The sequence below is a fragment of the Pleurodeles waltl genome, chromosome 9 (assembly GCF_031143425.1).
Source record: "Pleurodeles waltl isolate 20211129_DDA chromosome 9, aPleWal1.hap1.20221129, whole genome shotgun sequence".
In the NCBI taxonomy this organism is placed as follows: Eukaryota; Metazoa; Chordata; class Amphibia; order Caudata; family Salamandridae; genus Pleurodeles; species Pleurodeles waltl.
In genome coordinates, this window is record NC_090448.1 from 1055501060 (window position 1) to 1055525922 (window position 24863).

At 45.8% G+C, this 24863-nt stretch overlaps 1 protein-coding gene across 1 annotated transcript in view; it reads right to left on the reverse strand.

Moving 5' to 3' along the window:
- The window catches only part of LOC138258774 (galectin-3-like), a 268387-nt gene that overhangs the window by 225361 nt on the left and 18163 nt on the right, over nt 1-24863 (reverse strand). Inside the window, exon 2 of the mRNA XM_069206020.1 lies at nt 19176-19230. Coding sequence (XP_069062121.1) covers nt 19176-19216 — 41 coding nt within the window. The 5' untranslated portion in view covers nt 19217-19230. The remainder of the gene's footprint in view (nt 1-19175; nt 19231-24863) is intronic.

Genomic DNA, 24863 nt, shown 5'->3' on the forward strand with positions numbered 1-24863 from the left:
AGTGAAATCTGTGAAATTTCACTGCGCCATTTTTGCGGGCATCCTAATGCCAGAACGCCCATCTTGCATACATTATTCCTGGTGCAGGCATAATGTGGCTCAAGGGTTTACAAAGTGGCGCAATGCATGCATCATTCTGGGTCGGCTGTGCGTCAATCCAGTAGCCCGTGCATCCAATTTCCGGTTGCTACGCTGACGCTACGCCCATCTTCTCGTTGCATAGTCAGGCTGCGTCGTTCTGGTTCGGCATACAGTGAAATTTTCACCGATGTGCAGACTGTGCGTCGTTTCTGGCAGGCTGCGCGTCAAATGTGTCCGCACAAGGAGTCCTTCTTGAAGAGATGAAGGGCCAGATGTAGAAAAATGCGATTTTGCGAATCGGAAATTGCGAATCGGTGTGCAAAATCGTATGCAGAATGGTGTCTCAGACACCTTCTGCGAATCTCAAGGGGGTTGCAAAGACCCACCTCATTAATATTAATGAGGTGGGTCGCAATTTGCAACCCCCTTGAGATTCCCTGCACTCACAGGGATGGTGGCCTGGTGGAGACAGCAGACCCCCATGTCTGTGACTGCTTTTTCAATAAAGCATTTTTTTTTTTTAATGCAGCCCGTTTTCCTTAAAGGAAAACGAGTTGCATTACAAAAGAAAAAATGAAACCATTTGGTTTAGTTTTTTCAGAGTCTACCTGCTCTGAAAAAATATTTTGGGCGACATTCACAAAGGGGAAGGGGTCCCATGGGGACCCCTTCCCTTTTGCGAATGAGTTAGCTCCCACTTCAAGTGGGTGTTAACTGCGAATTGCTTTGCGACCGCTTTCGCGGTCACAAAGCAATTCTGCATCATGGTGCAAGTCGCATAGGAACACCCCTTCCTATTTGCGAGTCGCATTCCCATTTTGTGAGTCGGTACCAACTCGCAAAATGGGAATGTGCATCGTGATGGCCGTTTTGCATGGCGCAAACTGCAAATTTCACAGTTTGCGCCATGCAAAACGGTTCCTACATCTGGCCCGAAGTCTTTTTGGTCCTGAGACTTCAGGGAACAGGAGGCAAGCTATATCCAAGTATCCAAGCCCTTGGAGAGCACTTCTTTACCTCAGCCAGAGAGCAGCAAGTCAGCAGGGCAACAGCAAGGCAGCAGTCCTTCACAGAAAGCAGTCAGGTGAGTCCTTTGGGCAACCAGGTAGTTCTTCTTGGCAGGATGCAGGTTCTGGTTACAAGTTTCTTCTCCAGGAAGTTTCTGAGTTGGTAGGGGCAGAAGCCCTGTTTATATACCGAAATGTACCTTTGAAGTGGGGGAGACTTCAAGGAGTAGCTTCGAAGTGCACCAGGTCCCCTTTCAGTTCAATCCTGTCTGCCACCCTCCCAGCCCAGGAAAACCCATTCAAAATGCAGAGGTATGCTAGTGAGGCTGAGTATTATGTGTTTGGGGTGTGTCTGAGTGAATGCACAAGGAGCTGTCAACTGAACCCAGCCAGACATGGATTGTAAGGCACAGAAAGATTTAAGTGCAGAGAAATGCTCACTTTCTAAAAGTGGCATTTCTAAAATAGTAATATTAAATTCAACTTCACCAGTCAGCAGGATTTGATATCACCATTCTGGCCATCTAAATGTGACCTTCCTACTCCTTTCAGATCAGCAGCTACCTCTCAAACAATGTAAGAGAGCAGCCCCAATGTTAGCCTATGAAGGGAGCAGGCCTCACATCAGTGTCAAAACGATTTTAGGAGTTTTACACTACCAGGACATTTAAACTACACAGGTACATGTCCTGCCTTTTGCCTAACCTTAACCTGCCCTATGTGTTACCTAAGGCATACATTAGGGGTGTTTTATATGTAGAAAAAGGGGAGTTTTAGGGTTGGTAAGTACTTTTAAATGCCAAGTCAAATTGGCAGTGAAACTGCACACACAGGCCTTGCAATGGCAAGCCTGAGACAAGGTTAAGGGGCTACTGAAGTGGGTGGCACAATCAGCTCAGCAGGCCCACTAGTAGCATTTAATCTACAGGCCCTGAGCACATATAGTGCATTGTACTAGGTACTTATAAGTAAATTAAATAGTCCAGTTTGGTATAATCCAATGTTACCATGTTTAAAGGGAGAGAGCATTTGCACTTTAGCACTGGTTAGCAGTGGCAAAGTGTGCAGAGTCTGAAAACCAGCAAAAACAGTATCTAAAAAGTGGAGGGAGGCAGGCAAAAAGTTAGGGGTGACCCCCTAAGGCTGTCAGGTCTAACATTTGGCTTGCAAGATTCCAGCCGGATTCCTCTGCATCTCTTACTTTGGCTTCTGACCAAAAGAAACTGCATCTGGACTCTCCAGGACCCGACGATCTGCAACAAAGGCGAAGAATTTGCCTACAACATTGTTTCTTCGGCTCCTTCCAGCTTTTGTAAATTTACCTGCGCGTGCGTCCTCTGAGGACAGCCCGTCTTCAGTCTGAGCAGGAAAGAAGAAGGAATCTCTCTTGGAGTGAAGGAGTCACTCCCTTGCATCTGCAGGCACCAACAGCAATGACGACCGGCTGCGTGGATCCCCTCTCCTGTTGAGCTGCATGGATCCTGCTACATGGGGAGTGGTCGAAAGTGGTCCAGACGGTCCTTTCTACCAGCTGTCCAACTTGGGTGGAGGTAGGCCCTCGCCCACCGCATTCTTTGTAGCTGCCAAGGCTTGTTAGCGCTTCTTCCAAGAGGTCTTCAGTCTTTGTGTAGCTCCAGCCCCCAGCACTCCTTCCTGTGATGCACAGCTCCCTGAGTGACTCTCCTGCGGCGTGGGGCTCCTTTTCGTAGTGTCGCATGGGCTCCATTTGCATCTTCTGTGTCCCCGTCCTGTGGGACTCCATTGTGTGCTGCCTGTGGGCTCTCTGCGATGCCGAGGGCCCCCTCTGAGTCGTCCTGGGCCTTGCTGTTCCCTGGCAGCACCCCTTCCCGCAAACCGAGAGTTTTGTCTGTGCCTGTCTGGCATTCGTAACCCTGGTCCTTGGCCTCTCGTCGAGCTAGCCCACGACGCTCGGCCACCTTCTGCCATGTATTCCTCCACTAGTCATCATCCCCCTCCTACTGGTTCCTTCCGCAGACCCCTTCACAAAGTTGTCAGTCATATATAGCCTCTAAGCATGCCACTAAGGTATTTATTTTGGATTCCAGGGGCCACATGTACGAAATATTTGCAAGTCGCAAAACCTTATGTACAACAGTGTCAATGACACTGTTAGCAATTCGCAAGGGGGTCGCAAATGACCTACCTCATGAATATTCATGAGGTAGGTAGCAATTTGCGACCCCATTGGGACTGGCCGCCGTCACAGGGGTGGTGGCCTGCTGGAGACACCAGACCACCATGTCTGTGACTGCTTTTAAATAAAGCAGTTTTTTTTTTTAATGCAGCCCGTTTTCCTTAAAGGAAAACGAGATGCATTTCAAAAACAAAAAATGAAAAGTTTTCTTTTCATTTTTTCAGCTCTGAAAAAATGTTTTTGCTGCCATTCACAAAGGGGAAGGGGTTCAATGGGGACCCTTCCCGTTTGCGAATGGGTTAGCACCAGTTTGAAACTGGAGCTAATTGTGAATGTTTTGCGCCCACAGCATTATGACCTACAAATCACTGCGCAGACATTCAACCACGGTAAACCATTGGCAGTACGTACCACTGCGCTCAAAATACACAAACAAAATAACACTACATTGGACAATTCAAACTGTACACACCTGACTCATGTACACACACCACACCCACACCAATATAAAACACACCCTACCCCCAACCATTTACGACAAAAAAAAATTGACAACAGAGAGAGACATCAAGAGCACCCACACAACCAGAGGCACAGAACACCATCACCCATACACTATCCATGCACCTTACAGCACACACCCCAACACATCACCCCACACACCCTCACACACACCACACACACTACACCCATGGCACCACAAAGACACCCCAGATTCTCTGAGGAGCTAAGGGTCATGGTGGAGGAAATCATCCGGGTAGAGCCACAGCTATTTGGATCACAGGTGAAGCAGACATCCATTGCTAGGAAGATGGAGCTATGGTGGAGAATCGTGGACAGGTTCAACGCCGTGGGACAGCACCCCAGAACAAGGGATGACATCAGGAAGAGGTGGAATGACCTACAGGGGAAGGTGTGTTCCGTGGTAGCAAGACACCAGATAGCTGTACAGAGAACTGGGGGTGGACCCCTACCTCCTCCCCCATAACTAACAACATGGGAGGAGCAAGTCTTGGCAATACTGCATCCCGAGGGCCTAGCAGGAGTAGCAGGAGGACTGGGCTCTGGTAAGTCAACTCTTTATCTCTTTCAACCTCCCTGCCAGCATGCCATCACATACCCCCACCCCTACCCTCACCCCATCACACCACCACCTCACATACACCCCACCATCACAACCTACCCATCCCAATACCAAGCCCTGCACGTAACACCAATGCTCGGACCCCCATCACAAACCTGCATGGACACACATCACTAAAGCATGCACATTAGAGACAATCACCTAGCCCACAAAATCACTACTCACACAAGGCAAAGCTGACAGTGCAATCACAACCAAAGATGGCAAAACACCCATGCACAAGATGTCACATGCAGAAACAATAGCACTGCATTTCCATCCCCACAGACCCCCACACAACATCACCGGAGAGGAGGTGCCAGCAACATCCAGTCCCCCCACAGAAGAGGCCCACAGTGATGACAGCAGCTCTGAACACCTGGATGACAACCTGGTCTATCAGGGATCTCGGGACAGTCGGTTACCCAGGCACAGTCCCATACCACCACAGAGCCTCCCCCTCAGGACATACCAGAACAGCACCCACCCAGCGGGCCCATACCTCTGTCCCCAGGACACATCATCAGCAGTGTGTCCCCCACTGCAGGGACCCCAGTGCACACCACAAACACAGGATGATCAGGGACCTGGGGTCAGTGGCAGTGAGCACACGATTCAGGGGACAGAGGCACGGGACAACAGGGAAGCTGGGAGGACTGATGTGCGACAAGGGGAGGACAGGCCCAGGGAACCGCCTCATCAACATCCTGGGAGCATACCACCATTCCCAGGAGATGATGAGCCAGATACTGGACAAGTTGTAGGAGACCCAGCTGCTGCAGGAGGGACAGTATCTGGCGATCACGGGAGGACCTGAAGGACATCCACACTACCCTGGTCACCATTGCAGGGGTGGTGGCAGACATGGCCAACATCATGAGGGAGGCAGTGGCACACCACCAGGCCCCTGACACTAGTCATACCGATGAACTGCCCTCCACCTCTGCTTCTGCTAGTGGTCAAGAGGCCCGCCACAGGAACAACACGCCTCCAGCATCCCTCCCCCTGCAGAAGAAGAACCACCCCGCAAATGGTCCCTGCAATCCAGGCAGAAGCCAGAGAACATTGCTAAGACCCCCGCCAGGAAATAATGCTCTCCTGATTGTCACCCTTGTGTCCCACTCTGTCACCCTGTCCACCTTGAATTGCCATTGCTCCCGTTCCTATGCCCCCTTGGACAATGCACCTGTGATCAAATAGACTGGACTCTATACTGGACTTTCCTCCACCATCAACCCGGCCTATTCTACTACCCTTCTACTTCTTAGCACTTAAATAAACACTATTTAAAAAATACAAGTATGGAGTCTGTCAAAGTATTCATTTAACAAGCTTAAAACACTGCAATACAACTGTACAGGAAGAAATACATAGGAATGACCTGTAGTAGGCTGCAGTCAACACACCAGGTGCCAGAGTGGGGCACAGATATCTGAAAATAGAGATGCCAAAGGGTACAGTAAGTGGCCATAGAATTAGGATACTCTGCCTGCCATGTACAATGTCAAACTCAAAACTGTCAATGTAAAGTGAAGTTATAGTGTCTTACCTGTGTGTCACTGGAGGTACTGTCGTATAATTGCTGTTCTGTCTTCATTCTCTGCCTCCTCATCTTCACTCTCCACAAGGTCCACTGCTGCCACACACCCATCACCAGCCCCATCTGCTTGCAGAAAAGGCACCTGGTGTCTCAAGGCAAGGTTATACAACATGCAGCATGCCATCGTTATCTGGCAGACCTTCTTGGGTGAGTAGTACAGGGATCCACCAGTTAGATGGAGGAAACAAAACTTGGCCTTCAGGAGGCCAAATGTCCTTTCTATTATTCTCCTTGTTCGCCCATGTGCCTCACTGTAATGTTCCTCTGCCCTAGTCCTGGGATTCCTCACAGGGGTCAGTAGCCATGAGAGGTTGGGGTAACCAGAGTCACCTGCAAATATCAAGGGATATCTGTTAGCCACACACTAACCATTAGGGCCCACACCATACCCATACACCAACAGGCACAGGGTGGGAACCAGGGCTCACCTATTAGCCACACACGGTGCCTCTGGAGTTGACCCATCACATATGGGATGTTGCTATTCCTCAGGATAAAGGCATCATGCACAGACCCAGGATACTTTTTATTGACATGAGAGATGTACTGGTCCTCCAGGCACACTATCTGCACATTCATGGAGTGAAAGCTCTTTCAATTTCTGAACACCTGTTCATTTCTCTGGGGGTCGGGGGGCAAATGCAATATGTGTACCACTGATTGCCCCAATGATTTTGGGGATATGTCCCAGTGCATAGATGTCAGCTTTCACTGTGGCCAAATCCTCCACCTGGGGGAAAACAATGTAGCTGTGAATGTGTTTAATCAGGGCAGACAACACTCTGGTCAGCGCCACTGAGAACATTGGCTGTGACAGTCAGGCTCCAATTGGGCACACAACTCTGTGATTATGGCCCTGTCCAGTCTATAGGTGAGGACAATGTGCCTGTCCTCCATTGTTGCCAAGTACACCAGGGGTCTGTACATGGAGGGATGTCTCCATCTCCTATTCATCTGCAGCAGTTGTAATCTATGGGGCAAAATGGGGAGCAGCTGGTCCGTATTCCACATTTCCAAACACTACACTCCATTTCATGTTGTGACTGTAACAGTATATTGTTGTATAGGCCCAAATGGTGCCTATGTGTACTGTGACGCAGTTAGGTGCCATGGCCTGCCCCCCCACTGAAATGGCATTCACCTGTCCTGTGTGGATGGACATGTGGAAATGAGGTAATGCCGCCTACATTGTGCGCCATTGCGGGAGGCGGTTGAGTACCACTATGCACCACCGCGGACATGACCACCATTTTCAATCTGTTCTCTCACTTGCTACCTGACCTTCAACAGGAGAGGACTTACACTGCAAGTGCTGCTGTGACCTGTGCCTGGAACGGACCGTGGCTCTTGACCGCTGCGGAGTTGGAGAGACTGGTGGATGGGGTCCTTCCCCAGTACCGAATGCTGTATGGGCCTCCAGACCAACAGGTGAGTACAGTGTGAGCATGATGCAAGGGGCATGAATGCATGGAGTGCTGTGTGTGAGGGCCTCGTATGCTCCCATCAGAGAAAGGGTACATGGCGTGCCATTGCCAAGGATGTGCGGACACTGGGGGTCTATTGCAGGCGGAACACCCACTGTCGCAAACGGTGGGAGGACCTGAGATGCTGGGCAAGGAAGACGGCAGAGGCCAACCTGGGGATGGCCTCCCAATCAGGAAGGGGTGCCCGTCAAACCCTGACCCCCCTGATGGCCCACATACTGGTGGTGGCCTATCCGGAGCTGGATGGGCGCTTGAGGGCATCACAGCAGCCCCAAGGAGGTGAGTACAGTTTCCTAATATACTACTTGCACGTGGTGGGGTGGTCTCCAGGTGGGGGGTGTGGGCCTGTGGGTGCCCCTAAGCCAGGCCGGACGTTGCAGGGTAGGTCCCATGTTGGGCAGGGGCTGATGAACACCACCTCCTACCAGGCTAGTAGGCATCCACTACTGGGCAGGGGTCTGTGGGTGCCAGGTATGCTGCCATTGGTGTTATGTATTCCTGTCCATGGCCTGGTGACTAGCATTGTGACTGGTAGTGCATTGCCTAGTGCGTAGAGCTGTTCCCTGTGTGTGTGTCGTGTACGCCAACGGTGGTGTTGGATCAGCCATTGACCAAGTGTATCCTTTGTCTCTTCCCCTCCTTTTTGTTTTGTCACCCTGTCCTTATGTGCATTAACATCATCTGGCGGAAGAGCAGAAGCACTGGCGATGGAGGGAGCTGCATCCAACAGGGCCCATGAGGCCGAATCCACCGACAGTGAGGGCACCAGTGGGACGGAGGGCGAGGGAAGCACCACAGCAGTGACAGGAGGGGACAGTTCTGACAGTGATACCTCCTCCAATGGAAGCTCCCTGCTGGTGGCGGACACCTCTGTGCCCACCACAACTACAGGTATAGCCGCCACCACCCGTACTAGCTCCGCCCTCCCAGCAGCCCCTCAGTGAGTTTCCCGTGCCCGCTCACCCAGGAGGGTGGGCATCTCCTTCGCCCCAGGCACCTCAGGCCCTGTCCCAGTTAGCTCTGCTGCCCTGAGTGAGGAGGCTATTGACCTCCTGCGATCCATCTCTGTTGGGCTGTCAACCATAGTGAATGCCATCCAGGGCCTGGCAGCCCATTTGCAACAAACAAATGAATTCCTGGAAGGCATTCACTCTGGCATGGCGGCCCAACAGAGATCAATCCAGGCTATGGCCTCCTCCCTGATGGCAGCCATTGTCCCTGTTTCTAGCCTCCCCCCTCAAACTTCCTCTACCCAGTTCCATTCCCCTCAACCCCAACCTATCCCAAGCACACAGGCAGACCAGCATGCACACAAGGCAACACACAGGAGTGGCTCAGGCAAACACACGCAGCACACGTCATCCCACAGACACTCACACAAACACCATCCAGATGCAGACATACCAACATCCACTGCCTCCACTGTGTCCCCCTCCTCCTCCTTGTCCACCTCCCTCCCAGTAGCGTCTCCACTCACACCTGCATGCACTACATCCTCATCCACTACCTCCATCACGCCTATCACTACACACCCCTCACTGGCATTCACCACCCCCGCATCCATGCACACGTCCCCTGTGTCCTTTCCCACTGTGTCTGTGCCCCCTCCTCCCAAAGTACACAAACGCAAGCACTCAGACACCCAACAGCCATCCACCTCACAACAGCATCCAGCCTATGCACCTGCACCCAAAATCAGCAGACAGACACCTCCTACAACCACTCCCTCTTCCTCCACTCCCAAACCTTCACCCTCTTCCCACCCCAATGTCCATAAGAAGCTTTTCCTCTTCACTGTTGACCTCTTCCCTACCCCTCCCCACCGTCCTTCACGTCAGGCCAGGGTGGTCAGAACCCAGGCGAGCACCTCAGCCACCCAGTAAACCGCCACAGTAGTGTCGACAGCTACTGCAGGTGGGAGAGGCTCCAGGAAACCAGCCATCAGCACTGAAAGTGTGCCTGCTCCAGCTGCCAAAGGGAAGGGCAAGGAGGCACCACCAGCTGCCAAAGGGAAGGGTACGATGCACCACCAGCTGCCAAAGGGAAGGGCAAGGAAGCACCACCAGCTGCCAAAGGGAAGGGCAAGGCGCTTGCACCAGCAAGCAGGAAGGACAGGAGGCCTGGTGCTGGGACTGATTCTGAGCCCCCACCACCAACCATGGTGGTTCAGTGTCCGAGGCTGCAGGGGAAGGGCTGGAGCCTCCCCCACCACTGCCTGCACTGCCACCAGCAGCAGCAGCCCAAGGGGGCAGCCGTCTGAGGCTGCAGGGGAACGGCTGGAGCCTCCCCCCACCACTGCCTGCACCGCCACCAGCACAACCACCACCAGCAGCAGCCCCAGTGGGCAGCCATCTGAGGCGGCAGGGGAACGGCTGGAGCCTCCCCCCAGCACTACCTGCACCGCCACTAGCAGCAGCAGCCCTAGTGGGCAGAAGTCCGAGGCTGCAGGGGAAGGGCCGGAGCCTCCCCCCACCACTGCCAGCACCGCCACCAGCAGCCCCAGTGGGCAGCTGTCCGAGACTGCAGGGGATGGGCTGAAGCCTCCCCCACTACAGCCAGCCCCGACACCAGCATCCCCATTGCCACCACTAAGCAGCCGTCACCACCAGCAGGCAGTGTGTAGTCCTGCCTCTATGGGCTGCAGTGCGTCCTGGACCCTGCAAATCCTGTAGGTGTGACATCCAGGTGAGAGACTGTGACCTTACACTCCCCAAGTGCTGCATCACAGGGTAAAGGCCCCCTCCAGAACCAGTGGAAGAAGCCATCCACTCACCCCATCCTTGCCGGGATGAAGCACACTGGACACAAGGCCCCCCCCAGAACCAGTGGAAGAAGCCATCCACTCACCCCATCCTTGCCAGGATGAAGCACACTAGGCACAAAGCCCCCTACAGAACCAGTGGAAGAAGCTATCCACTCACCCCATCCTTGCCAGGATGAAGTGCACTGGGCACAAGGCCCCCTCCAGAACTAGTGAGCAAACTACCCACTAGAGAGACTGGCCTTGCACTCCCCAGGACCAAGCAGTGGGCAAACCACCTACTTGAGAGCCTGTGGCCTTGCACTTTCCAGGACCAAGCAGTGGGCAAACCACCCACTAGAGTAGAGGTCTTCAAACAGGGGGCAGGCCCCCTAGGGGGGCCTTAAGTGATCACAGGGGAGGCACCCGACTGTGGCCAAAAGAAGCATTATACAGAAAAGTTCAAGTTCGAGTTTTTATTCAATGCATAGTTAACAAAAACCAATACATTACATCTTTCTATCTAATACAAAATATGTCTAAATCATAATATATATAATTTTAAAGATCAATCGGTAACCCCTATATGCATAAAAATAATTTTATTTGTGAATTTCCTAATAGGTACGTCCTTTTCCGAGGTCAATGTAGACTACCCATATATGTCTTATACCTTACTTAGCTATGATTAAGAATCATTTCATGAGTACTGTATGGTGATTAATTGTTTTTTGCGAGTTAAATCTATTTTTTTCTATAAAAACAATACATTTGTACTAATTAAGATCTTATTTAAAAAAAAATATTTGTTGCTAAACGTAAAAACTTGGTAGGTTTCGCATTTAAAACAACATCAGAGGGTTTAAAACAGGCAATCACCGCTTGCCTGCAAGTCCTTATCCTTCGTTGGTTGAATGCTGCCTTCAATAGAGATTTGAGTTCATTTCGTAGGCCATTACAAATACAAATCAAGTGGATTATGTCTTCCTTTCCCCGGCCATACAGCCTGCACTGAGGGATTGTTTCAGGGCGTTCCCACGGGGCTAAGTATGCACCATCAGAAATGATATTGAGCCGGTATTTAATGAAATGGTCCTTGACTGTCTTTGTCCACCCGGCTTCCAGGTAGGGCTGACATTTCAAAAGTTTATACTCGTTTATTACCATCCAGGAGTGCGATCTGCAGGCCAATAAGCTCTTATCCATGTTCACTGATCTTTTCCTTGTTATTCGATTTAGGATTTTTTTAAAAGCCGGGTAGGAAAGAGTTAAATTCTATAATTCTGCTACTTCCAAGTCTGTTAATGCCTGATCTAGATACTCTTGAGATTTGGCCTTGGGGTTAGAACTAATCTCCTTCCAAAGTGCTTGACAGAGCTGATTTTCCTTTGTTAGCTGTAAAAGTTTCCAAACTTTGATATAACTGGCTTTCCTATTTATACATTGATTTAGATAACCAAACTCCAGCTTGATTTGTGCTTGGGAATTATATCCCGGTAGCTGGAATAAGGACCTAAACATTTTCCCAGTAATTTTATTTAAGATTATAGCATCTTGCCCGCACAAGGCTTCGCTTCGTATCCTAATGTTGGAATTAGTTTGGCTGTAACGACTTGAAGCAGCAGCCGATAACTTGGGCCAGTAAGCAATTTCTTTAAGGAACGAAAAGCGTATAATAGAGTATTTCCTTTTTTGTATAGCTCCTGTTTTTGGGGAACAAAGGAGCCCAGTTCGTCAAAAAGCACACCCATATATCTATACTGGTTTACTTGTTCCAGAACACCCTTTTGTGGCAAAAAATATTTGCCCTCAATTTATTTTTGCTAATTTCCATAACCTTGGATTTTTTCTGATTTATTTCCAGACCATTTCGCTCTGCATATTTGAATATCTTTACAATAAGTCATCTTAGCCCTACTTTAGTTTGACTCAGGAGTACTACGTCGTCAGCATATAGCAAGTTTGAAATAGTCATATCATAAAGCTTTGGGGGGTGCGCATTTACCTTGTATAATTCCCCAGTCAAGTCTGATAAAAAAAGATTAAAAAGATATGGTGTCAGCACACAGCCCTGTTTCAATCCTTGTTTTGTTTTAATTTCCCTTGAAAGGAAAGATCCATCTCCTATCTTAACTCTTACCCATGTATCTGTGTATAACTGTTCAATAGCCTTTAACAGATTCACCGGTATCCCCCAGGAAACTAATTTCTCCCATAGGAGAGGACGCTGTACCAGATCAAAGGCTGATTTAAAATCTACAAAACACAGATACAAGGGTTGATTTTTTTGTTTCTACTTATCAATGATCGGGGATAGAGTTAAAATATTTGCAGCAGTACCAAGGCCCTTTACAAAACCTGTCTGATTGGAAGGAATAATGCTATTTTCGGTTGCCCACCTACGCATATTCCAGTAAATTTCCGGCATAATATTTAGCCTCTACGTCGGTAATTAGTCGATAGCTCTCAGTTTGTGACTTATTACCTCCTTTGAATATTGGATGGAATATCGCACCCCTCCAAGATTTTGGAATACTTCCAAATGCCATACAATGGTTGAAAGTCAAAGCCAATTTTTCACCCCAAAATGCCGGATTCAGTTTAAACAAGACATTTGGGATCCCATTTGGGCCGGGAGCACCCCCAGATCTGCTGTTTTCTATAGCCCTCATAATTTCTGCCATTGTAAATATTTTTTTTTTTTTTGTAAGGGGTTTTAATTTTGTTTTTTCTAGGCTTAACTTTTTTGCATCCTCTTCTAAATTTTTGCTGCTTATCTTTTGCTCATCAAAGTGGTGACTTAGGTAATCAAACAAGACGGGTTCTGAAATATTGGAGCTGGCCAGAGTCATTGGAGCTTTATTCAGGGCATTCACCATTTTCCAAAAAAGTTGTGTGTTTGATTTTTTACTCAAAAATAGGCCCTTGGCCCAAAAGCCATGGTTTTCCTGATGATTGTATTCCCATATTAGTTTCCGATATATATTTTTTATTCTTTTTAACTCTGCCTTAACATAACGGTTTGTTGAATTCTTGTTGTATAGTCTTAAAACTCTATTCCGTTCTTTTCTTAATTTAATCATGTGTGCGGAAAATTTTATATCTTTTTTCGTTTTCGCACCTCAACCCTAGTTTTGATGCCTCTTTTACGATCCATCTATGAGGAGAGCGGCGGCAAATCTATCTAGGAAAGATGACCAGATCACTATTGAATCCTCTGTTAAGTCCATACTGCATTGCTCGATTATCTCCATTGACCATTCACCAATGGATTCTTTTAACCGTTCAGACCATCAAAGTTTTTTTATAGTTGATTGTATTAATATTCCAAGATGTAGTAAGTGCAAGGTTAAAGTTAGGAAGGCCACATCCTATCTCCAGGCATTGCTGCCCATGATACAGATAACAGAGCTTTGATTTAAGCAGAAGCATGTTATTGCATTTTTATAAAGGTAACAGTACTGCAATGTTTAGATAGGTCTAGACATATTTAAACATTGCCATCTTTATAAAATAATTCCAAAGAATTCTGAGGGGGGGGCCCAATGATTTTAATTTTTCAACTGGGGGGGGCCGGCATTAAAATGTTTGGAGACCAGTGCACTAGGGCTACTGTGGCCTTGCACTCCCCAGGACCAAGCAGTGGGCAAACCACCCACATGAGAGAATGTGGCCTTGAACTCCCCAGGACATCGCACAGGGCATGTCGCCCCCTCCCCTCTTCCGGCTGAGGTGCCCCCCCATTCCCTGTCCCCCTGGGGTGTCTGTGTATTTTCGAACTGATGCCCCTGCAGTGTTCTCTCCTTGTTGTTGCAGGAGTGAGATGACTTCTGCGTTTTGTTTCCGTCATGCTTTTGATGTTGTTGGTAACGCCCCAGAAAAGGTGGCGGATAGGCCTGTTTTAATACAGTGGATGGAACATTGCCTTCCGCCTGGCTGTTGGTGGTTACCGCCGTGGTGATTGTTGCTACCGCTGTGATGGTCGGTGTGTTAAAGTGGCTGTCTGGGTGGTTTCAGCCGTGGTCATAGCTCCATTTTTTTTACCGCCGGACCGTTGGCGATATTACCGCTGCTTTATCACCGACGGCCAGGGCCATTATGTACTATTTTGCCAGCCGCTGGGTAAATAGTAGAGATTAAGTACTACTTGGGCATTGGCCTTGGATGTAGCCACTTTCATTGTAATACTGTGTGGTAAAAGCAATATGTCATTATTTTAGCTATAAATCATCCAGTCTAAAGATTGTGGTGAAACGTCTGGTTAAGGCACCAGTTTATTTCCAGTCCATATGCCTGCTTTCCTATGAAATGTATTAACTATTTCCTTAGAAGTATATGTTTTTTAATATCAAAATGCCTCATAATTATTAAATATTAAATATACTCATATGCCTAGATCTCTAGATTTCTACATCCCCACCCCACTATCCTAATTTCCAGAGCTACACCTGCGGCCTCATTCATATGACTTCTCTTTTGGTTCATAATGTCCTCCTCTATTCTCTTTTCCCAGATACTTGAAAAATTATTTGGAAGATAACTTTGGTAGGTTTTGGACATCAATCAGAGCATTCAAAGAGTGTTGTCTGGCCCATTGTTTGGCAATTTATTTATATTACGCAATAATGGTTAATGGTTTTTGGTCTAAATTACAATAATGCAGCTGGTTACCATATTCATGTTTGTACTTCAAACCATTACAGGTTTTTCCATTTTTAACTTTCCGTAACATGGTATAATGATGGTATAACTAGGGCAAAGTGTGAATAATTTCTCTAATGGGACTTTTTAAAAGAAAGACAAAGATGTTTTAAAGTTATACAGAAACCTTGGGGTGTGTGTTGGTAACATCAGCACAATGTTCTACTAACGTACAACATACTATTCACAGTGTTGAACATGATGTGTACAAAAATCAATTAGAAGGCATTCTAACTTGTTTTTGTAATTGGGTTTTAGGTAGGACATTTACTAACAGAACCCTGGAAAATGTTTAAGTGAAGAATCTCTAAACGTTTCTCATTCCCCTCATCTGTGTCATCCCTTCGTAGTTCAAGATGTCTTGGTGATATAGTACTTAATAACCTACCACTGGTATGATTTACAGGTTGTGCGTTAAATTTCTAGCAGGCCAGATTCAACCCAATCAGCTCTTCATCTTTCTGGGATTGATAAATTCATGATCATTAAATTTGTGCATCTTAACAACTTTTTTTTTTTTTATAAAAGTAAAATGGTAAACTATGTATTTCAGGACCATATAAAAGCGAGGTATCAGTGGTTTGAAAATCGACTTTTGTTCCTTTTTTCCCAACAAACTATGATTTTCAATTAGACCTTTGAAACAATTGGATTCACTCAATTGTATTATTCACTTCAGTCAACTTCCTGCAGAGTTTAAATTGGGGGTTATTAAACCACTTGCACTAGTTACATTTTGCTGGATGATGGATGGCTTTATAGAATGTTGAGTAGTGCTGTGGAGTACCTGCAAAATGCTTATTAATGAGAGGCATCTGATATTTGTTTGTCATTTATAGTTCTGGATGCTGAAGAGAATGTCTCTCACATATTTTCTGCTATAGAAGAACATGCACAAATGTTTAATTTTTGGACCTCTGAAACATGTAATTGGTGTGCCCAAGCCCCTATAATGCTAAAAGAGGTCAGAGGTCAGAGGCCAGGATAGAAGGTCGCTGAGGCTGGGGGGGGGCAGTACAGGAACAAAAGGCAGCTTATAATCAGTCTATCCAGTATGCCTTAATAAATGCCCTCTCCCTCCCCAAACACAAACTGGAAATTAGTGAAATGATTGATACTTGGCAGATCAACTGTTTATTACTGAAACTTGGGGCAAAGCAGAATCTGACCCAGACTTTGTTGCTGCCTCCCCACCAGGATTTATTTCTTATAGACTTGACAGATCTCAGAATAGGGGGGGGGTGGTTTGGCTATTATTTGTAGTTCTGCGCTCGTGTGCACATGGTTCAGTTCCTCCACTGAAACATGTGAGGCAATGGCCTTTAAGATTTCCCAAAATAGTGGGGTACTGTTGGAGGGTTTCTTGATTTATCGCCCGCCAGGACCGCCCACAAATTTGGTACAGTCCTGGGCCAAACTGATAGAACCCATAGTCCTGTCTCTGAAAGCTATTATATTGTCAGACTTTAACATCCACCTTGATGAGACTTCCACCCCTGTGATTCGTGAGATTTTAGATTTTATGGAGGCCCTGGATTGGACCTTCAGAGTCTCAGCAGCAACACATATTGCAGGGCACATTCTGGATGGGGTTTTTGTACAAGCCTCTCTACAGTAGGCTTTAACCATTGTTCCGCTGAGCTGGACAGATCATTACCTGTTGAATTTTAAATTTGCCTCTATGATTTTTTTTTATCCCAATAAGGAGGTGGGTAAAGTGGTAAGGCTATGGAAACAGGTTAAAGCAGAGGAATTAGTCCCGGCATTAGTAGATGGCTGGGTTAAGGCGAAGAAATTAGCCCTGCCCCTGCTCTATAGTTTTTTAGCAAGGGGTGGAAATGACCATGGCCCTACTGGTGCCTCCTATAATTAGGGGACCCAGCAGCCGGAAGAAACCTGGCCATCCCTGGTTTACAAAGGAGCTTAAACTCCTTCAAAGAAAGTACCATCAACAGGAGCGTAGGTGGAAACTTAATCCAGTACCTGAGGAAAGGGCAGTTCTAAAGTCCCCTCTGAAGGCTTATAAAGTAGCGCAATTTAAGGCCAAATCTAGTTTTTACACCACTGAAGTGAAGGAGGCAATAAATGCCCCTAGGGAGCTGTTTAAGACGATAAAGGCTTTATCTACGCCCCTTAAGCCTGCTGGTCTGGAAAACTCTCAGGAATTCTGTGATAGGGTTGCTGTGCATTTTGAGAAGAAGATTCTACAAATGCATAGCAACTTTGCTCCTCAGGATACCCTTGGAGCACTTCCCTCCTTGACACCTGCTAGTTCTAATGCAAGTGGCAAATAACTATTATCAGATTTCCATTTCCCTACTTTGGACAATATTAAAAAGAGGGTTCTTGAAATCAAGTCTGGCACTCCTCTTGATCCGTGTCCTCCTTCTATTTTTCACTTGGTTCCTGATCTGATGGCTCGGATGTTAGCCCCATCAAGAGGTCCTAATATCCGGGGTGTACCCCTCTTCTTGGAAAGAAACCATAGTGGTACCCCTCAAAAAAAAAACAGATGGTGATAGTCAGGATTTAAGTAATTTGCGGCCAATAGCACTTCTCCCATATCTGGCAAAGGTTTTAGAAAAATCTCTGAATCTGGAACTGGCTGAGTTCCTAGCTGAAGTGGAAGTTCTTGATGTCTCTCAACATAGTTTTAGGAAAGCGCACAGCACAGAAACAGCCTTGATCTCATTCTCTGATGCTATTCGGAGGATGGTTGATGGAGGCCAGGGGGCTATTTTAGTTCTTTTAGATTTATCTGCGGCTTTTGACACTTTATCTCCTATTTTGCTGATGTCTCTCCTTCATCAACTGGGGATTAGGGACCGGGCGCTTAAGCTCTTGGAGTCCTTTCTTATGAATAGATGGACCACAGTTAGCTGTGGCGATTTTACATCCACACCTTATGTTTTGTCTTGTGGTATTCCTCAGGGATCATCCCTCAGCCCCACGCTGTTTAATGTGTATGTAGCTCCGTTGGCTAGTTTAATTTGATCTTTTGGTTTCATTCCATCTTCCTACGCAGATGACTCTCAGCTTATTATCCCAATTAATCAGCCATGGGAAGAGGTGGCGAATTGGTTCAGCAATTGTATGCTGGTAGTGAGTAAATGGATGAATACCAATTGGCTTAAAATGAACGCCACCAAAACCGAAATTTTATGCTTCGGACCTGGGAAGGAGCTATGGAACTCATGGTGGTGGCCCTCTGAATGTGCCACTTTCCCTGTGCCCTCTACTGTAAGTAGGAATTTGGGCATTCTGTTTGATGATCAATTATCCTTCAAAAAGCAGGCTAATCAAACGGTAAAGATCAGTGTATGGTCCATCAAAATGCTCAGAATTTATTTCCCTTATTTGTCATATGAATGGAGAGTATCCGCTATCTTAGCATTGGTGACGTCCAAGTTAGTTTATTGCAATGCCCCATTTCTCAATCTGGACAAGGTGTTGATTAATAGGCTTCAATTGGTTCAGAATTCCGCCGCCAGAGCGGTTCTTAATCTCCCTCGGCGGACATCAGTTAAAGAGAGCCTCAAGCAATTACATTGGCTGCCGGTGGGTCAGCGTATACAGTTTAAATCGCTCTGTTTAACATTTAAGGCAGCTCATGGGATTGGACCACGGTATTTGACTTCCAGATTTCACTGGTATGTACCTAAGAGAAATTTGAGGTCTTCTCAAGCTTATCGGATTCAGGTCCCCCTAACCTATAAAGCTAAATGGGGGGATAAAGCCTTTACTGTGGCCGCTGCCAGAAGGTGGAATTTGCTCCCTTTGAACATCAGGCAAGAATCCTGTTTTTTTAAATTCAGGAAATTGGTAAAAACTTACATCTTCCCTCGTTAAAATCTTTCCCTGGTGTCTTATCACCTGTGTTCGTTTTTTCTTTTTCTCCTTTCTTTTTCTTCTGTCTATTTTATAATTCTTTCTTTCTCTGGGTAGTGCCCTTCATTGTGTGTGCTTTTGTTATGCTCTCTCCTCCTAGCGATTCGATGCTTTATTGAGTAGGAATGCGCTTTATAAATCTTGGTATACATACATACATACATTAATGAGAACCCACTGGTTTGAAATAGCCTGCTAATGGCATGTAGTGACTGACTAAACTAATTATTTTCTAGGTGTTGGTCTTCTACACTACAGCATTTAGATCGATACTTCTAAAAGACATAAAACTAAAATGCAGATGCCATTGTTTTTGCTCCCTAAATGGTAAAGTCCATTACAAATGCTGAAAACTGCTGATCAAACAATATTTGCAGAAATCAAAGGTATACTTACAGGTTGACAAGAAGAAAGCATTTTGCTATGAATGCCAGCATGATTGCAGCAGCACCTAGAAGATAAAAAACAATGTTATGCTTTATAGTGCAGGGAGTAAAATACATCATTTGTCTATTTTATAAGTCCATTGTTTAAATTTTATTTAGTGCTCCATCTATAACCTTGGAAACCAATCAATTTAAAAATGACCCTCCATGTGACATTATCTTTTGTGTTTACTCAAATGAGCATGCACAGGAATATTCACTGGCAGAACCAGAATAGTTAAGCTGTGAATAAACAAATCCAAAAGCACTGTGAAATTAAATAACCGTAGGTCACACAACCTGCACCAACAGAGATTTCAAATTTTAGAGCATATTCCTCACAATAGATATTCAACAAATAAAAGAAATCTCCCTGTGCAAACAAAGAGACTTAATTGATTGACAGGTTTAATGCCTTCCACATTAAAGCAGAAATGAGCAGCAAGAGTTTACTCTGTTTCTGTAGTATGCATAAAGTGCAAACTACACGTTACGTTAAAGAAATAATAAAATGTGAAAACATGAAAAGACTAATGTGTGACTTGTGTGGACGTTTGGGGTTCATCACTTGCAGATTGCCAAGAGCATGGACTGAAACATTAGAGAGTTATCTTTATCATAGCATTTGAAAACAATCATTTCTTGCTCTACTGTCATTGTGTTTATTTCCCATGCATGAAGTATTACATCTTTTCACACATATTTTGTCTCTGTAATCATTGCTTTAAGTGCCTCCTGGAGAAGTACTTGCTGTGTAAAGCTGTTGATCAGCAGTAATGAATGCACATATACACAATTTGCTTAAGGAAATTAATGAATTACTTTATGAGAATATAGAATATTTAGTTTGATTCATCTTTGAATGTGTCATTGAACGGTACACCCTGGTCTGCCAAAAGATTTTATCTGTGTATACTAATTAAACATTCATATGTCAGTTGCTCACCAGCTACACTGCTAGTGATTTTAAAGGTAAAATATTTTAAAGAGGTAGACTCTCGCTAGATTAATATGTCTTTTTAACCAGTGGATGCAGCCGCTGCAGCCTGTAGTTCAGTTTTAAATTGTCATTTTGACCTGGCAAAATAAAACATTTCAAATAAATGGTAGGAAGCACACCTACACTTATCAAAAGTTACATTGAATGCTCCTAGGCGAAATAATTCCATGCAGGCTCGGCAACTGCTGTGCCCCAAGCATGGGAATATTCCAAAACTAACTAAACTTTCTTCAAAGGTTTTCCCAAAGTTTATACCGAAGCAATGTGATTCCAGTCTTCAAATGTGAACTCGAATAAAAGAATAAGGTCATGGTCGAGGTTGGTCCATTAGGAGCCGACTGCAATGTTAAGGCCCTGTTACCCTCTGAGCCGGCGTGCGGAAACACTGTTTCCACACGCCGGCCCAGCGAAGAAAGCATAATAGGGCAGACGGGTTTCCGCTGTCTGCCAATGTCATAATGAGGGCCTAAATACTTTGGATTACACAGATTTGCAAATTTGTTAACTGTACTGAACTGTGATGTCAGTTAGTTATAAAATAAACTTTTTGCCAGATCTAAACTTTCCTTTTTAATACATATGCACTGTTGTGAGGCCTATTACTCCCATCTCTACCCACTAACAATGGGATATGTTATTACACTTATTAAGTGATAACTTTCAATTGGGAGGAGATGGAGATATGGGGGTCATTATGAGTTCTGACAGGCTACCTCCCCACCGGCCCCATTAAGAGTTTCCCGCTAGGCTGGCAGGCAGAAACCTCGGTTTCCACCTGCCAGCATACCGTGAACCAGGCTACAGCATTGTCGCAGGCTCATAATCAAGCCAGCGGCAATGCTGTAGTCCGCAGGGTGCATCAGCACCCTCACAATGTTCACAGTCTACAAAGCAGACAGTGAACAATGCAATGGTGCTGGGTGAGGGGGTGCTGCGGATTTTGAGTCACAATTTTACAAATACCACTTTTAGAAAGTTGGCATTTTCTTGTCTTAACCATTTGTGCTTTATGCCAGTGCCCTTCAGTCACATGAAAATGAACGGGCTCTGCTATTGGGGTTTGTGCATTCCTTCCACACAGTGACAAAAGAGGCACTCGGTGTGGGCAGGATGGGCCATCCTTCCAGGATGGCTGGCCGATGGAACTGTTCCCTGCCCCACTTACACTTCAAATGACTTACCTCCAGCACACACAAATAAAAATGACACTAGACTTTTTGGAGCCTTAACAGGGAAAGGGAATACGTTTTCAGAGGATAGATGTGGGGGCAGTTTAGGGAATTCCCCCCCCAAAACCTGACACCAGGTACAAATATTATCTTTCCTGAGCCAGTCGTCATTTCACTCCTCAACCTGTGGACATTAAAACAGAAGGACTACCTTGTTGCCCAGATGACTGCCCTGCTACTTGAGGCCTGCCTTGTTCCTCAGAGGGCTGCTCTGCTGCAACCAAAGAAGTGCTCTGCTGCTTGAATACTGCCTTGACCACCAGAGGGCTGCCCTAATGATTGAGGACTGGCCTGATCTCTGAGAAGAAAGACTGAACCTTGTTCCTTCAGCCCAGGCAACCTGATTGAGTCCATGGGTCGGTTGGTTGAATTCCTGTCCAAGGTATAGAGATACTATAAGCTCCAGAGGTCTCCCTGTAACTGCCCAGATAACCTGCTGCACTGGACCTGCCTGGACCTGCCTCAGCCCTGCTGGCCTCTACTGGAGTGAGTTCCTAATCCCCAAGCGGTATCTCCTCAGATCCTGGATCCATGGCTGGCATCAGTCAAGCATCTCCTGTGAAAGAAGGTGCAATCCTGACATTTTGGGCTCTTTGCAACTGGCCTGTTTACACCGAGCCTCCGACAACCACCAACGTGCAGGTCTGGTGAACCCAACTGTTCACACTACAGCGACCGCCAATAAGGACCGGCAATGTAAGATCTGCACTTCACACTACAGCAACCCAGCCTACTTTGACCTCCAATGCAAAGCTCCTGGAACAACTGTTCGTGATGCCAGATCTGCTCTTCACGCTACAGTGCTCTTTCCACTCTTCCTGATGTTTCCTTTGCGAACAAAACTGTGTGCTCTGAGCTTTAAGAAGGCAACTTTTTTCTTGGACCTAGCATGAACAGATCACATTAAGTGGTGCTATGTGCTTTTATGAGTTATAGAAACCTACAATTTTGAAATTGAATATCTCCGCTTCTGCTGATTGGATTTTTGTCATTCTGGTATCATTATGTCTATTAAAATGTACTTTGTTTTCTAAATTGGTTTGGTATTTAACTTGTGTTGTGTCTTTGCATTATTTTTGCATTATTACTGTTTGTGGACTGTGTATATACTTTACACATTGCCTCTCAAGTTAAGTCTAACTGCTTTGTGCCAACTACCAGAGGGTTAACCAAAATTTAATTTGGTAACTTTTGTGGTCCACCCTGACAAGGATTGTGGTTTGTGCCTGCAAGAAGCATCTATCCCCTAAAATAATAACATAATTTCTTACATATATCTAAAACGATTGTTGGAAATGGCCATCTCTACAGAGTAACCCCCAAATGTTTTGCCTTCCTCGTCCTACTTTTTGCTGGATTTTTGCTTGTTGGCCTTAGGACTCTGTGCACTTTACCACTGCTAACCAGTGCTATAGTGCTATAGTGTGTGTGTGTGCTCTTTCCTAAAACATGATTTGATTGGCCTATACATGATTGGCATACTTAATTTACATGTAAGTTCCTTGAAGAGTGGTATACCATATACCCAGCGCCTGTAAATTAAATGCAACCAGTGGGCTTATTGCAGTAATTATGTAATCCACTTAAGTAGAACCTTAAAACATGTCTTTTTAATTTTACATGTGAAAAGCTCTCAAATTTGTTTTCTCACTACTGAGAGGCCTACCCCTCTCATAAGGTAACATTGGAGATTCCTTATTAAAATTAATACGTTGTAATTCCTAAACCAGAGGTGGTAGATACATCATGTTTGGTACTTATGAACTTGTAATGATAAACCCTCTTTAATGGTAAAGTTGGATTTATCATCACAAATTTGAAAATGGCACTTTTAAAAAGTTGGCATTTTCCTGCCCTTAGCCCTCTGTGCTTGTAACCTGCCTTAGGTCACATGACTGGGTGTAACGGACAGTTGGGACACTGTGAATTCACGCCAGACAGTCATACAATAGGGATTAGCAGAGCCCGAATGGGCTATTAACTGACTTGATGTGGGGGCGTAGCTAAGCACAGCCTCACTTGCAACTGAATAGGCTGAACTCTGTCACCACACAATAGGCTTAACAACCCTGAATTTTCAGTGCAGCCAGCTAGGAGCCAGGGCAGGGGAGGCAGGAAATTCTTGTACTTCAGAGAACCTCTCTGGAAACTTCACCCAATTTCTAGGAGCAGGGCACCAGAGTATAAAAATAGGGCTCTCAGACCTGCTCCTCTGTTCACTACTGGACCTGCGTAAGGACTCCCAGGGGACTGCCTGCTGCTATGACCTTCTATGCACTCTGCCAGATGGCTGCTGTACCTGGAAGGACTGCTTTGTTGTCTGGAGCTTGTTTGGAACTTTCAGAGACCAGCCCTACTGTAGAAACATGCCTCACCACCTGCTCCCAGGACTTCCATAGTGACTTTAAGGGCTAGTTTCACTGGTCTCCTGTTCTGAACCACAAGGAAATAACAGGCTGCCACCATCTTAGACTTGCACCAGGATCCAGCCTGAGTGAGTCTTGAACTCCCAAAAGGACCCCAACCATTCCTGGTCCCTTGGTTGTGGTGCTAAAGGTGCCCAGGTGGCAATTTTCTAAAGCTGTGGACTTGCTATTTTGAACCTTAAACTTTTACAATTCAGAACTCTTGATGTATTAATTGGATTTTGATGGTTTTGGTGTCAAATCATTTATTATATTTTACTTTATTTGTCTAAATTCGTTTGGGATTTCTATTGTTTTTTATTTTCACTGTGTTGATGTTTGTGTACGGTATAAATATGTAACACATTGCCTCTAAGTTTAGCTTGACTGCTTTTTGTGCCATTGAGCAGGTCCTCATGCCAGCTCTCCCCTTTTGCTATGTTCACTCGCCCTAGCTGCCTGGTTATTCCTCATTTTATTTGTTTTTTCTGATTTTTTTTCACTGCTATTATTGTTTTCACTAATTGTTCCTAATTTTTTCACTTTTGCTGTTGTTTTCCCCGGTTTTTATAGCTTGCTTTACATTGCTGCAATCGTTGTTGCATCTTCTATGCTTAGCCTTTTCTGCTGTAACACTTGTATCTAACCCTTTATCCCTGTTTCTCCTGCTGTTTAGTATTTAACTTTGTATCTCTTTAGCCCTACTGTACTCTCTGTTTTTAAAGTTTTGTTTTCACCTGTTTCGTTGTTTTTTCCTCTATTTTCGGCTATCTCCACCACTATCCCCACCGCTGCTTACGCTTCCCTTTGTTTTTCACCTGCTTCCTACCTCTAAGCACCCTTCCCTCCTCCCAGGGCCTACTTTTTGGTGGCTGTGTCGCGACCTTATTGAGCAGTTCTGTGTGCCCGCTCTCCTCTTTTGCTGCTTTTGCTCGCCCTAGCTGCCTTGTTATTCCTCATTTTTTGTTGTTCCTCATTTTTTGCTGCTGCTATTGTTTTCACTCATTGTTCCTCGTTTTCTCAAT